Raw genomic sequence first — 15,599 nt, forward strand, 5'->3', positions numbered from 1 at the left:
GAGTAGCTGGGATTACAGGCATGCGCCACCACGCCTAGCTAATTTTGTATTTTTAGTAGAGACAGGGTTTCTCCATGTTGGTGAGGCTGGTGTCAAACTCCTGACCTCAGATGATCCGCCTGCCTCAGCCTCCCAAAGTGCTGGGATTACAGGCGTGAGCCACCACACCCGGCCATGAAGATATTTTTGTAAACATTACTTCACCTCTTTGTTATTGAAGGTGACTTTCTCTGTCTTTAGCTGTCTTATGAAAGTATTCTTCAAAGATGAGAAAAGATTACAAAGTATTTATAATTAACACTCATTTTTAAATTTTCAGGTCTCAGAAAGATTCCAGCAGCTAATGAAGCTCTTTGAAAAGTCAAAATGCAGGTAGTTAATGGTTACACTACAGGAGACTACTAAAATAAATGTTTGACACTGTAGTTGTGCAGTTAATGGCCTGTTAGTCATTGAAGATGTGAATAGTGGGTGAGAGACATCCAGTTGAGTTCCTGCTTCAGTCACAGGTTGGAGGATGGTTGCTCGAGCAGGCATCTAAGGTGACCTCATCCACAGGGACGTGCTCAGAGTGAAGCCTGCTGCAGTTCAGATCAGCATGGCATCTCTGCTCAACCTTCTGATTGCTGATGAGCCTAAGGTGGGGGGAAATCCATTTGATTAATAATAAAGTTTTTATAGATAAATATAAAATCAAACATTCTTGAATAGCAGTATGTGGTTCATAAGCAGTGAAGTCTGTGTAGTGATGGTAATTTAATATTTCTCACATTTTTAATTAGTGCTAAATAAAGTACAAAACATAAAGTCTATCGTCATCTAAATTGATGACATGATTTACCATATTAAATTGTTAATGTTCACAGACATGTTTCCTCAGTTTTTGTTTTTGTACTTGTCATACAAGTCATTCTTGTACAATACAGGTTTTTTAGAGCAATAATATTTAAATTAGCAGCAGAAGGCTGGGCATGGTGGTACCCTCCTATAGTCCCAGCTACTTGAGAGGCTGAGGCAAGAGGATCGCTTGAGCCTAGAAATCTGAGGCTAGGATACTAGGATTGTGCCTGTGAATAACCAATACACTCCAACCTGGGCAATATAGTGAGACCCAGTCTCTAAAACCTAAGTAAGTAAATAAATTACCAGCAGGTTTTTCTGTAAGATCTCAGCCAATTGCTTAAATATTTTGGATTTTTATGTAAGCAAAATTTTAAAGATATTTAATGTATCACAGTATTTTTAATTGATTTGCTGTCCTAATTATTTGAATGCAAAACATGCAATTTTAAATGAAGTTTGAATTAAATCTGAATAGAAACTATATTTGGACATACAGAGCCAGGCACAGTGGCATGCCTGTAATCCCAGCACTTTGGGAGGCCGAGGTGGGTGGATCACTTGAGGCCAGGAGTTCTATACCAGCCTGGCCAACATGGTAAAACCCCATCTCTACAAAAAATACAAAAATTAGCTAGGCATGGTGGCACCTTTCTGTAATCCCAGCTCCTTGGGATACAGGCATGAGAATCACTTGAACCTGGGAGGCGGAGGTTGCGGTGAGCCAAGATTGCACCACTACACTCCAGCCTGAAAGACAGAGTGAGACTCTGCCTTCACAGAAAGAAAAGAAAAAAAAGGCCGGGCGCGGTGGCTCAAGCCTGTAATCCCAGCACTTTGGGAGGCCGAGACGGGCGGATCACGAGGTCAGGAGATTGAGACCATCCTGGCTAATACGGTGAAACCCCGTCTCTACTAAAGAATACAAAAAACTAGCCGGGCGACAAGGCGGGCGCCTGTAGTCCCAGCTACTTGGGAGGCGGAGGCAGGAGAATGGCGTAAACCCGGGAGGCAGAGCTTGCAGTGAGCTGAGATCCGGCCACTGCACTCCAGCTTGGGCGACAGAGCAAGACTCCGTCTCAAAAAAAAGAAAAAAGAAAAAAAACCCAAAAAACTAGATTTGGACATGGAGCGCAGTGCTAGTGAGATCTTCAAAATTGTGTAGTAGTTTACTATGATGTTAAATTTCTTTTTGGTTTGTTTGTTTTGAGACAGAGTCTCACTCTGTTGCCCAGGCTGGAGTGCAGTGGCATGATCGCAGCTCACTGCAACCTCTGCCTCTCAGGTTCAAGAGATTATAATGTTAAATTTCTCTTTGTATAATTCAGAATGTGACCGGGTGCAGTGGCTCATGCCTGTAATCTGAGCACTTTGGGAGGCTAAGGTGGGTGGATCACCTGAGTTCAGGAGTTCGAGACTAGCCCGGCCAACATGACAATACTTCCTCTCTACCACAATTACAAAAATTAGCTGGGCATGGTGGAACATGCCTGTAATCCCATCTACTTGGGCAGGAGAATCACTTGAACAAAACACACACACAACAGAATGTAAGCTTAAATAATGGGGAATTTGGAGAAGAAGCTTATTCTAAAGAACTTTTTTTAAAAAAAGCTTATTCTAGGCTGGGCGCGGTGGCTCAAGCCTGTAATCCTAGCACTTTGGGAGGCCGAGACGGGCGGATCACAAGGTCAGGAGATTGAGACCATCCTGGCTAATACGGTGAAACCCCGTCTCTACTAAAGAATACAAAAAACTAGCCGGGCGACAAGGCGGGCGCCTGTAGTCCCAGCTACTTGGGAGGCGGAGGCAGGAGAATGGTGTAAACCCGGGAGGCGGAGCTTGCAGTGAGCTGAGATCCGGCCACTGCACTCCAGCCTGGGCGACAGAGCCAGACTCCGTCTCAAAAAAATAAAATAAAATAAAAAAATATAAAAAGCTTATTCTAAAGAACTAGGCAAAAGTGGCTTGATTATCTTTTAGATTAACTGTGCTTTTTAAGATTTTTGCTGCCTTTAAGAAATTAAATCAAATTTCTTTTTTTTTTTACCTTAATGTTATGATTCTCTCGTGAAGAGAATGTAAATTCTTTTAAATAGAGATGGGGTTTCACCGTGTTGCCCAGGCTGGTCTTGAACTTCTGGACTCAAGCGATCCATCTGCTTTGGCCTCCCAAAGTGCTGGGATTACAGGCATAAGCTACTGCATCTGGCCAAAAATCTTAAACCATTTAATGAATTTGATATTTGAGATTTTCTTTGCTTATAGGATAGCACATATTGTGTGTTATTTCATTGGTAGCTTACCTCTTAACTGATTTTTTTTCCCCACAAGTACTATAGTCTTATTAAATTTTTATCAATATCAAAGTATAATGATAGTTACCAAACTGATTGCAAAAGCTAGTTTTTTTTTTAAAATTTTGAGACCAATTGGAAGATGAGAAAGCTAGTTTATTAAAACACCAATATTGTCTAAATGGAGCTCATTTAAGGTAGCATATTATGACATAGTCCTATCAGAAAAATAGAATAATAACTTTAGCATTTTCTTACATTACAGATAAGTTGCTGAATTCCTGGGACTCTTAATTGATATTGCATACTACACAGAAGCTTCAAATTCCTCATGTTTTAAATGAGCACTAGAGGGAGGTTTATCACCTTTTTGATTACCAGATGATAATCTACATTTGTTATTACTTGGTGACTAATTTCACATCAGCATGTTCAGCTTGTTCTAGTCATCACTCTGATGTGCTTGTCTGTTTTTGGTCAAAATATTTATTTTTAAACATATTAGAACTTATCAAAATGAAAGCAACAGTGATGTATTGAAATCTTAGTTTTGATATTTTAAAGAAATGACTTTGTAGATTAAAAAAATAGTTTTGTAGCATTTTAAACTTAGTGACTATTTAGTTCAAGTGTTCATCCATTTTTTTATTTGCTTTCATAATTGCCTCTCCTTGTTTTGGTATATTGTAAAATAATTTAAATAATGTATTTGTAAATATGTATAATGATGATGTAAAATACTGTGTGTATATGTATGTATGTGTGTTTCTGTGTATGCACACACAAAATGGCTTTGCCTAGCCAAGGATTTTTTTATCTGTATAAAACTTTTTGTATAAAGTTTGCTTTCAATAACAGTTATGTATAATAAAACCATGTAAAGTTTTGTTGTATTTTGATTGGAATGTTTTACTTTTATTGTGGTTAGGTAATAATTAAAAAAATCAAAAGAGGTGAAAGTCCCAGTTAACATAGGGAGCAATTTTGAAGTGGTTCCAGGTAGGGGTGTGGCTGTCTGAATGACTGAGTAGATTATTTGAGAAAACTGATTGCTGTTGTCTGCCTTCTCACAGCAAGTACCGGAATGGTGAGCCGTATCTCTGCTGCAGGTGTCCTCACAGATAAAATCAGAGTAGCACAATAGCTTTTTGGGTGAAGATTTGAAGAAAACAGGTGTAAGGATTGATTAGCTTGGGCGTTACTTCACCCCTCTGCCTTCAGACTCACAGAAATTCTTAGTTAATAATCTAGGAAGGCCCTAGAATCTAGGAAGTGCCTCTTGTCATTGCCATTTTTCTCAGGGTGTTCAAAGGAAGAAGCCCTGTCCTAAAGGATTACACATTGAAATAAATAGCAGTGATATTTTTGTGCTAGGGCTCTCCAGCATGGGGCTTGTCCCTTCCTTCTCTTTGAACCTTTAATACCGACTAGAGGGTTGGCCATCAGTCCTTCTCCAGTGCATACTGTCATGCAGAAGATCTCATACCACCAGGTAAGTGAGTTCCCAAACAGTATGACTGAAAGATACTACTGGATTACGTAAGACTTTCAGAATCTAAAATGAAACTAATAAACATTAAAAGATGTTAGCAATGTGATACAAGAAATAATGAAACATTTAAAATAAATAACAATAAATGGAGTAAAAGTAGGATACAGGCCAGGCGCGGTGGCTCATGCCTGTAATCCCAGCACTTTGGGAGGCTGAAGCAGGTGGATCACAAGATCAGGAGTTCAAGACCAACCTGGCCAAGGTGGTGTAACCCTGTCTCTACTAAAAATAGCAAAATTAGCCGGGCATGGTGACAGGCGCCTGTATTCCTAGCTACTCGGGAGGCTGAGGCAGAGAACTGCTTGAACCTGGGAGGTGGAGGTTGCAGTGAGCTGAGATCACGCCACTGCATTCCAGCCTGGGAGAGCAAGACTCTGTCTCAAAAATAAAATTAAATTAAAACTAAAATGAAAAATAGGATAGATACAGATACAGAATAAATTAGTTGGAAAATCAGGCTGAGAAACCCCCAGAAGGAAGCAAAAAATAATAATAATAACATAGGAAATATGAAAGTGGATTTAAGCAAGATGGAAGCCAGAAGCAGGTATGCCAACATTCAGGTAAGAGGCCTAGAAGGAGGAAAAAAATACAGATTGAAAGGCCATAGGGCGCCAAATGAGAGATACTGAAATTTAAGAGTATCAAGATAATGAGAAAAATCTAAAAGCTTTTAGAGTAAATCTATAAAGGAACAAGAATAAGATTGACTTCAGTCTTCTCAACAATACTGGGTGCAGGAAAGTAATGTATTTAAAGTACTGGACTTAAAGTTTTGATCTAAATTGTCATTCAAATGTGAGTATAATAAAAACATCAAGATTTGCCAAAGATCTCTATCCAAAAGAAAAGAAGTAACTGTATCAGAAAAACACCTACACACATTTATTGCAGCACAATTCACAGTTGCAAGGACAGAATAAACCTGAGTGTCCGTCAATGAGTGGATAAAGAGTATGTGGTACACATGTATCATGGAGTGCTACTCAGCCACAAAAAGAATAAAATAATGTATTTTGCAGCAACTTGTATGGAACTGGAGGCTGTTGTTCTAAGTGAAGTAACTCAGGAATTCAAAACCAGATAACATTCAGGTACAGTGGCTCACGCCTGTAATCCCGGCACTTTGGGAGGGTGAGGTGGGCAGATCACCTGAGGTCAGGAGTTTGAGACCAGCCTGGCCAACGTGGCAAAACGCTGTCTCTACTAAAAATGCAAAAATTAGCCGGGAATGGTGGCAGGCGCCTGTAATCCCAGCTACTCAGCGGCTGAGGCAGGGAGAATTACTTGAACCCGGGAGGCGTAGGTTGCAGTGAGCCGAGACAGTGCCACTGCACTCCAGCCTGGGCAACAAAGCGAGAGTCTGCACCAAAAAACAAAAAACCCAGATACCCCTTTTTGCCCCCACTGCCACCATGGCACTCATGAAAAAGCTTGTGGCAAACCAGGGCAGAAAAAAGAAAGAAGCAGGTTCTGAAGTTTACTCTTAATTGCACCTGCTGTAGAAGATGGAAACATGGATGCTGCTAACTTTGAGCAGTTTTTGCAAGAGGGGATCAAAGTGAATGGAAAAGCTGGGAATCTAGGTGGAGGGGTTGTGACCATGGAATGGACCAAGAGCAAGATCACCATGACTTCTGAGGTGACTTTTCCTAAAGACATTTGAAATAACTCACACACACACAAAAATATTTGAAGAAGAATAATCTGTGTGATTGGTTGCATGTAGTTGCTAACAACGAAGAAAGTTATGAATTATGTTACTTCCAAATTAGCCAGGACAAACAGGAGGAGGATGAGGGATTAAAATTCATTTATCTGGAATATTTTGTATGAGTTCATGAATAAAACTTGGGAACCAGAGGGGAAAAAAAAAGCCAGATACCACATGTTCTTGCTTATAAATGGGTATGCAAAGGCATACAGAGTAGTATAATGGACATTGGAGACCCAGAAGGTGGAACAGGGAGGGGATGAAAAACTGCATATTGAATACAATGTTTGTAACTTGGGTGACTGGTGCACTAAAATCCTAGACTTCAGCACTATGCAGTTCATCCATGTAACTGAAAACCACTTGTACCTCTAAAGCTACTGGAAAATTTTTTTAAAAAATGAAAAAAGATTTGCCGGGCCATGTGCAGTGGTTCACGCCTGTAATCCCGGTACTTTGGGAGGCTGAGGCAGGCAGATCACTCGGTCAAGAGATCCAGACCAACCTGGCCGACATGGTGAAACCCTGTCTCTACTAAAAATACAAAAATTAACTGGGTGTGGTGGCGTGCACCTGTAATCCCAGCTGCTTGGGAGGCTGAGGCAGGAGAATTGCTTGAACCCAGGAGGCAGAGGTTGCAGTGAGCCGAGATTGGGCCACTGCACTACAGCCTGGCGACAGAGCGAGACTCTATCTCAAGAAAAGAAAAAGATTTGCCAATGATTCACATTGAAAAAGTTTGGAAAAACATACTCAACAAAAAGTCCAGAAGATACTGCAAAAGCTATAGGGATAACAGTGTTCAGATACCTTGGTAACACGTGTACAGGGGGAGAAAGATTTTTTTAGAAAGCAATAAACCAGAATTATAATTTTAGACAATATCAACATAATGGCAAGTAGAGGAGATCAAGGAAGCATACAAGTGTTACAGTTCTTGCCTTGTTAGAAAGAAGGTATAGGCCGGGCACGGTGGCTCAAGCCTGTAATCCCAGCACTTTGGGAGGCCGAGACGGGTGGATCACGAGGTCAGGAGATCGAGACCATCCTGGCTAACACGGTGAAACCCCGTCTCTACTAAAAAATACAAAAAACTAGCCGGGTGACGTGGCGGGCGCCTGTAGTCCCAGCTACTTGGGAGGCTGAGGCAGGAGAATGGCGTGAACCCAGGAGGCGGAGCTTGCAGTGAGCTGAGATCCGGCCACTGCACTCAAGCCCGGGTGATAGCGAGACTCCGTCTCCGTCTCAAAAAAAAAAAAAAGAAGGTATAAACATAAAAATGTCAAACTTAAAATTGAGGTATGGCATTCACATAGAAAAGTACATGAAAGAAATAGAGTTTTTACCAAGTGAACACTTTTGTAACAGCACCCGGAACAAGAATTAGAACATTACCAGCCCTTCAGAGTGTCCCCCATTCCTAGTAATAGTCCTTCCTTCTCCCTACGGACAAACATTATCAGAACACTATCTCTGATTTATATTATCATAGATTAGTTTTGCTTGTCTTTGAACTTTCAAATGGAATTATAACTGTAGATACTATTTGGCTTATTTCATTAATCAGTATGTGAGGTTCATGCCTGTGTTGAGTATAGCAATAGTAAATTCTTTCTCACTGCTGTATATATTTCAATTGAACCACAATTTATCTATCCTACTGTTGTAGACATTTGTGTTCTAGTTTGGAACTGTTAGAAATAATGCCATTGGCCGGGTGCAGTGGCTTATGCCTGTAATCCCAGCACTTTAGGAGGCCAAGGCAGGCAGATCACGAGGTCAGGAGATTGAGACCATACTGGCTAACACGGTGAAACCCTGTCTCTACTAAAAATACAAAAACGAAAAATTAGCTGGGCATGGTGGTGGGCGCCTGTAGTCCCAGCTACTCGGGAGGCTGAGGCAGAATTGCTTGAGATGGACTTTCACTCTTGCGGCCCAGACTGGAGTGCAATGGTGTGATCTCAGCTCACTGCAAACACCACCTCCTGGGTTCAACCGATTTTCCTGCCTCAGCCTCCCAAGTAGCTGGGATTACAGGCACCTGCCACCACACCTGGCTAATTTTTTTTGTATTTTTAGCAGAGACGGGGTTTCTCCATGTTGGCCAGGTTGGTCTCAAACTCCCGACCTCAGGTGATCCTCCCACCTCGGATTCCCAAAGTGCTGGGATTACAGGCGTGAGCCACAGCACCCAGACTTTTTTTTGTATTTTTAGCAGAGACGGTGTTTTACCATGTTATCTGGGCTGATCTCGAACTTCTGGCCTCAAGTGATCCACCCACCTTGGCCTCCCAAAGCACTGAGATTATAGGCATGAGCCACCATGTCTGGCCTATTTTATTTTATTATTTATTTATTTACTTTCTTTTTTGAGACAAAGTCTCACTTTGTTGCCCAGGATAGAGTGCAATGGTGCAGTCACTGGTCACTGCAGCCTCGACCTCTTGGGCTCAAGTGGTCCTTTCACCTCAGTCTCCCAAGTAGCTGGGACTGCAGGCGCACACCACTATACCCAGCTAATTTTTGTATATTTTGTAGAGACAAGGTTTTGCGGTGTTGCCCAGGCTGGTCTTGAACTCCTGAGCTCAAGCAATCCCCCTCCTAGCCTCCCAAAGTGTTGGGATTACAGGTGTGAGCCACCGTGCCCAGCCTACCACTTTTTATTTAACCATTCAGTGGACATTTGGGTTGTTTCCAGATTTAGGCTACTGTGGAGTATTATAAACACAGGTGTTCATATTTGGGCACCTGCTTTCTTTTATTTACGCATTTATTTAATGTATTTTAATGTATTTTCCTTTTTATCAGCTTCTACATCAAGAACACAAAGCTTGGCAGGATGCACTGGCTCATGCCTGTAATCGCAGCACTTCGGGAGGCCAAGGCAAGATGATCACTTGAACCCAGGAGTTCAAGACCAGCCTGGGCAACATAGTGGGAATCTGTCTCTACAAAAAAAAAAAAAAAAAAATTAGCCAGATGTGGTGGTGCCAGTGTGTGGTGGCATACTCCTGTGGTCCCAGCTACTCAGGAGGCTGAAGTGGGAGGATTGTTTGGGCTTGGGAAGTCGAGGCTCCAGTGAGCCATGATTGTGCCAGTGCACTCCAGCCTGGGAGAGAGTGTGAGACCCTGTCTCAGAAAAAAAAAAAAGGAAAAAATGTGTACTGTTTATCAGCTTACAAAAGTTTCTTTCTAGGCCAGGCGTGGTGGCTCACGCCTGTAATCCCAGAACTTTGGGAGGCCAAGGCAGACGCATCACTTGAGGTCAGGAGTTCGAGACCAGCCTGACCAACATGGTGAAACCCTGTCTCTACTAAAAATACAAAAATTAGCTGGGCATGGTGGCACACACCTGTAATCCCAGCTCCTTGGGAGGCTGAGGCTGGAGAATTGCTTGAATCTGGGAGGCAGAGGTTGCAGTGAGCTGAAATTACACCACTATACTCTAGCCTGGGTGACAGAGTGAGATTCCATCTCAAAAAAAAAAAAAAAAATTTTCCTCCTTTATTTATTTTCTCCTTTATTAAATGTGGTAAAATAAATCATCAAAAAAATTAAATCTTGCAGTTTCAGAATAAACTTAACTTTATTTTTATTTCATTTTTTCTTAAAACTCCTTGTCAACACAATAAACCCAACTTTAAAGTATTAATGTATTATATCCTTTTTAAATATATTGTTGGATTTAGTTTACTATACTAATGTTGGTTTAGGATATTCTGTTGTTTTTTTTGTGTGTGAGATTGGCTTACATTTTTTTCTTTCTTAATGTCTTGTAGGGTTTTGGTATCCAAGTTATTATGCTGACTTCATAAAATGAATTGGAATGTGTTCCCTCTTTTTAAATTCTTGAAAAGTTACGTGAGCATAAGCCCACTGCTGAGCTTCTTCTCCTGTGAAATCTGTTTCTTGAACAGAAAATATATACAATGCCAAAATGGTGAATAAGTATTCCGTTTGGCTGTGCTTCTGATGCTGACAAAAGCATTAAGGTCAGGGAGGTAAATCCATGCTGAAGAATATGTCTCTCCTAGTGAGAACAAATTACATTGCCCTCCATGGATAGGGTCAGTCTGATGTAAGAAACCTGCTAGTAGGTAGTTGGCTAGTTCATATTGGGACTTTTTTTTTTTTTTCTTTGAGATGGAGTCTCGCTCTGTCGCCCGGGCTGGACTGCAGTGGCCGGATCTCAGCTCACTGCAAGCTCCCCCGGGTTTACGCCATTCTCCTGCCTCAGCCTCCCGAGTAGCTGGGACTACAGGCGCCCGCCACCTCGCCCGGCTAGTTTTTTGTATTTTTTTTTAGTAGAGACGGGGTTTCACCGTGTTAGCCAGGATGGTCTCGATCTCCTGACCTCGTGATCCGCCCGTCTCGGCCTCCCAAAGTGCTGGGATTACAGGCTTGAGCCACCGCGCCCGGCCCATATTGGGACTTAACTTTGACTTTGTTCTTGACATATTAAGCCTTCCACAATGGAGGCACCCAGGTCAGTTTTGGTGAGTGAAAGTCCGTGTCGCTGAGCCCATCGCCTTCTTTCTCACCACCATGGTGATTTTGTATATGGGTCCATTGAGCAAGCACTGGATTTGCAAGAGAAAGACAAGACTGACATCCCCAGAATGTATTATGTTGTTCATCTCACTGAGATTCTCTTCTACAGTATGTCTTTGGTGAACACTGACATAAAACACAAATGTCTTCACATTTTGTCTCTAATCCTAGAAGCCCCTTCACGATACTTTTTTCTTAGACCTTGTCACATTTTGTTTTTTCCAAGTCTTAAACCATCCAGCCAAACCTTTAACCACTTCCCTTGAATGTACATCTTATGTCTGGCCTTTTCCCACTTCAGTTGAAGAAGACAATCATACATGCTGCTCAAAGTTTTACCCCCCAGGAAAATTTCCCTTCATCATTGTCTCCTGGTTAGCGTTGTAACATTGCAGCAGTCTATTTCTGGCCTTTGCTGGTACATCAGTCAGAAACATCTGGAAAATAGGCCCAAATATTTTTTCTCCTCCTCAGTTAACTGGTCATAAGGAACTTCACATGAGGCTCTAGGTGTTGACTGAGTGAGAAAAGAAGCAGGTACAGTACTGGGTATCAGAGGAGTCTGCTTATATAACTAATACACCTTCCAGACCTGCTTCAGTCTGATGTTGTATATAACATTTACACTTATTGACGTATTGCTGCTGTGTGTGCCCAGCCTTATGGTGGCATGGGTCAGATAATACCCACTTCATTCTGGATATCTCAGGTCACTTGGTCACTTTATGTACCATGGTCAGGCATTCAGTCTCTAACAGCGCATAGCTATGCTCCAGAACACTGAAGCTCTGCACTGTGATTCTTTTATGGAGGCTTGCTAGAGCCTCCACGTGACATATTGTGTTAGTCAGTTCTCATGCTGCTGATAAAGATGTACCCAAGACTGGGTAATTTATAAAGAAAAAGAGGTTTAGTGGACTCACAGTTCCATATGTCTGGGGAGGCCTCACAATCATGGTGGCAGGCAAGAGAGTTTGTGCAGGGGAACTCCCATTTATAACACCGTTATATCTCATGAGACTTACTAAGTACCACAAGAACACTATGGGGGAAACCATCCCATGATTAAATTATCTCCACATGGCCCCACCCTTGATACCTGGGGATTATTACAATACAAGGTGAGATTTGTGTGGGGACACAGTCAAACCATATCACATATTTATTAAAGTTTCTTTGAGTTCATCGAATTTGCTGGGATTTTGCACACTCTTGCACTGCAGCCTGAACTTATTGCAGAGCTTTTTCTTTCTCTGTTTCTCAGTAAAAGCTCACAGCCTTACAGGTTACTCATTTAATGGACCAGAGTAGCATATCAAATGACCTCCATAATTCACAAAGGCTTATCAAGCATTGCACCTTTTTTTTTTTGGTATGGTGTTGGTGATAGTGGTAGTTGCAGTGCAAGGGATAGAAACTGCTTTCACTTAGGGAGGAATGGATCTCTAGAAACTTTGCTGAAGTGGCAGGTCCCTTAATTTTTGTGGGGCTTGTATTCTACCCTGTGGCCTGCATTTGTCTTCTTACTAAAACATCTATGGTACTTTTCTCTTGCTCATCAGGTCTAATCAGCATTATGTTATCAATGTAGTAACCCAGTATGATATTTCGGGGGATATCAAGATCATCTAGACCTCTGTGGTCTAGATTATGGCAGCGAACAGGAAAATTGATGTAGCCTTCAGGCAAGATGGTGAAAGATGTATTGTTGACCCTGCCAGATAAAAGCAAATTGTTGGAGGTTGGCAGCATACATTTTAACACTCGAGGGCCTTATAAAAATCAAGAAAGGAGCCATTCTCAGATGTCAGGCCTGCTCAGCTCATGGAAGCTTAGGATTTAAATATATATATATATATTTCATGAAGATATGTATTTCTATAAACAACATATAGAATTATTTGAGAGTTTTAAATTTATGAGAGTATTCCAATGTATGTATTGTTCTGTGATTTCCTTTATTCACTCAGATTTTTTTTTTCTTTTTTTCTTTTTCTTTTTATTTTTTTGTTGAGACGGATTCTTGCTCTGTCACCCAGGCTGGAGTGCAATGGTCGGATCTTAGCTCACTGCAAGCTCCGCCTCCCGGGTTTACGCCATTCTCCTGCGTCAGCCTCCCGAGTAGCTGGGACCACAGGCGCCCGCCACCTCGCCGGGCTAGTTTTTTGTACTTTTTTTTTTCAGTAGAGACGGGGTTTCACCGTGTTAGCCAGGATGGTCTCGATCTCCTGACCTCGTGATCCGCCCGTCTCGGCCTCCCAAAGTGCTGGGATTACAGGCTTGAGCCACTGCGCCCGGCCTCTTTTTTTTTTTTTTTAAATGGAGTTTTGCTCTTGTTGCCCAGGCTAGAGTGTGTGCGATCTGGGCTCACTGCAACCTCCACCTCCCAGGTTCAACCAATTCTCCTGCCTCAACCTCTCAAGTAGCTGGGATTACAGACACGTGCCACCACGCCTGGCTAATTTTTTAAAATTTTTAGTAGAGATGGGGGTTCACCATGTTGGTCAGGCTGGTCTCGAACTCCTGACCTCGGGTGATCCACCCGCCTCGGCCTCCCAAATTGCTGGGATTACAGGCATAAGCTACTGTGCCCAGTCACTAAGAATATTTTTAAAATTTATGTTAAGACAGCCTCCTTCACTTTGTTCTTTTTTAAGGCAAATGACTTCTGTTAATATTTGCAAATCGATATAGAGAAAAAATATTTGCCATGTGAATGGCTGCATACTGTGTAACAAGACTAATTAGATTTCTTCCATTAAAGACACCACATCTGGAGCAGTAACTGCAATTGGAGTCAGTGCATGATTAAGGTGATAATTTTCTGAGATCTATTATTCTTTTTCTGTACAAAGGATGAGATAGGTAGTACCATGCTGCACCTTTAGTGTCTTTTTTTTTTTTTGAGACAGGGTCTCACTCTGTTGCCCAGGCCCCAGGCTGGAGTGCAATGGCGTGACCTTGGCTCACTGCAACCTCTGCTTCCCGGGTTCAAGCAATTTTCGTGTCTCAGCCAACCCAAGTAGCTGGAATTACAGGCATGTGCCACCACACGTGGCTATGTTTTGTATTTTTAGTAGAGATGGGTTCCACCATGTTGCCCAGGCTCGTCTCGAACTCCTGGCCTCGAGTGATCCACCCAACTCAGCCTTCCAAAGTGCTGGCCCTTTGAAAGGGGCCACTGTGCTTGGCCCCTTTCAAGACTTTAATGGAGGCACTAATCTCTGCAATTGTCCTAAGGATGAAGTACTGTTTTCTGTGGGGGAATTTAAATCTTCCATCCAACTCTTTCCTCTATTATGTCCTATCTCCTCTGTGTTAATTCCTCTCCTCTTCTTTAATTTCTTTTAGGTTGACTATTTTTAATTCAATTTTACCTCTCTTAACTTTATTGTTCTCTGAGAGATTACACATGCGTCCTTTGCTTATCAATGTTTAATATTCTGACTCTGATAAATGCATTCAAGATATTACATCTGTTACTTTTCAGGTGACTTTTTACCTAATACTGTACAAATACAGTTATTAATATAGCATATGTTTTTTAATATAGCATATGTTTTCTAGTTAATTCTGACAGATAATTTGTACTTTGGGCTGATGTGCCAGGCTAGTGAAAGTTTAATGTCACCTATCTACCTTTCATTATCATCCTTTTAAAAAAACTAAATGACCAAAAATAGAATAGGCAGATGATAACGATGAATTATCAGTAATTTTAAGCACTTCTACATTTTATATGGAAAAGAGCAAGCTTAGAAATGTGCCTTAGAGCTGTGATCTGAAACTCTTATTGGATTCTAGTGATGCCCTTGCAGTCAACACCTCTAAGATAGCAAGAAGATTATATGCTTGAGATGTGATTAGTGAAAGATGCTACACACTGAGAGTTTGGAGACCTGGTCTATCAGTATTGGGCAAGTCGTTTGACCTCTCTGGAATTCTCATTCTTTCTCTAAAAAATCAGAACTAGGTTTCTAAGGTTACTATTGGCTTCCAGATTCTCTATTTAAAAAGAAAAATACTTTCTTGAGTCGTTTGTTTTGACCTAATAGAGTATTGCTACAACAAGAATGGTGACACACACCTGTAGTCCCAGCTACTCAGGAGGCTGAGGTAAGAGGATCACTTGAGCCCAGGAGTTGGAGTCCAGCTTGGGCGACAGAGCAAGACCCTATCTTTAAAATAATAATAATAACAATAATAATAGAGTATTGGCACAGAAATGGACGGCATGCTGTGGTGGGGCAGGTGCAAGATGCCACTGCCGGTTCAGGTGCTTAATTTGCAGTAGGGGCTCGGCGCGGTGGCTCATGCCTGTAATCCCATCATTTTGGGAGGCTGAGGAGAGCACATCACTTGAGGCCAGGAGTTCGAGAGCAGCCTGGCCAACATGGTGAAACCCCGTCTCTACTAAAAATACAAAAATTAGCCTGGCGTGGTGGCGCATGCTTGTAATCCCAGCTACTCAGGAGGCTGAGGCAGGATAATCGCTTGAACCCGGGAGGCAGAGGTTGCACCTCAGCCTGAGTGACAGAGGAAGACTCCACCTCATTAAACACACACACACACACACACACAAAATAAAATCTGCTGTAGGTGTTACCTCCTGCGCCGCATGGCCAGGAACTTAATCTTGAGT

At 41.9% G+C, this 15,599-nt stretch overlaps 1 protein-coding gene across 3 annotated transcripts in view; it reads left to right on the plus strand.

Moving 5' to 3' along the window:
* CASP8AP2 (caspase 8 associated protein 2) overlaps positions 1 to 4,030 on the plus strand; it is a 39,516-nt gene extending 35,486 nt beyond the window's left edge. For all 3 annotated transcript variants that reach the window (XM_011941934.1, XM_011941935.1, XM_011941933.1), the window contains exons 10-11: positions 320 to 372; positions 3,403 to 4,030. In XM_011941934.1, coding sequence (XP_011797324.1) covers positions 320 to 372; positions 3,403 to 3,406 — 57 coding nt within the window. In that variant the 3' untranslated portion in view covers positions 3,407 to 4,030. The remainder of the gene's footprint in view (positions 1 to 319; positions 373 to 3,402) is intronic.
* The last annotated feature ends 11,569 nt before the right edge of the window (positions 4,031 to 15,599 follow it).

This window comes from Colobus angolensis, unplaced genomic scaffold (genome assembly GCF_000951035.1).
Source record: "Colobus angolensis palliatus isolate OR3802 unplaced genomic scaffold, Cang.pa_1.0 Scaffold203, whole genome shotgun sequence".
In the NCBI taxonomy this organism is placed as follows: Eukaryota; Metazoa; Chordata; class Mammalia; order Primates; family Cercopithecidae; genus Colobus; species Colobus angolensis.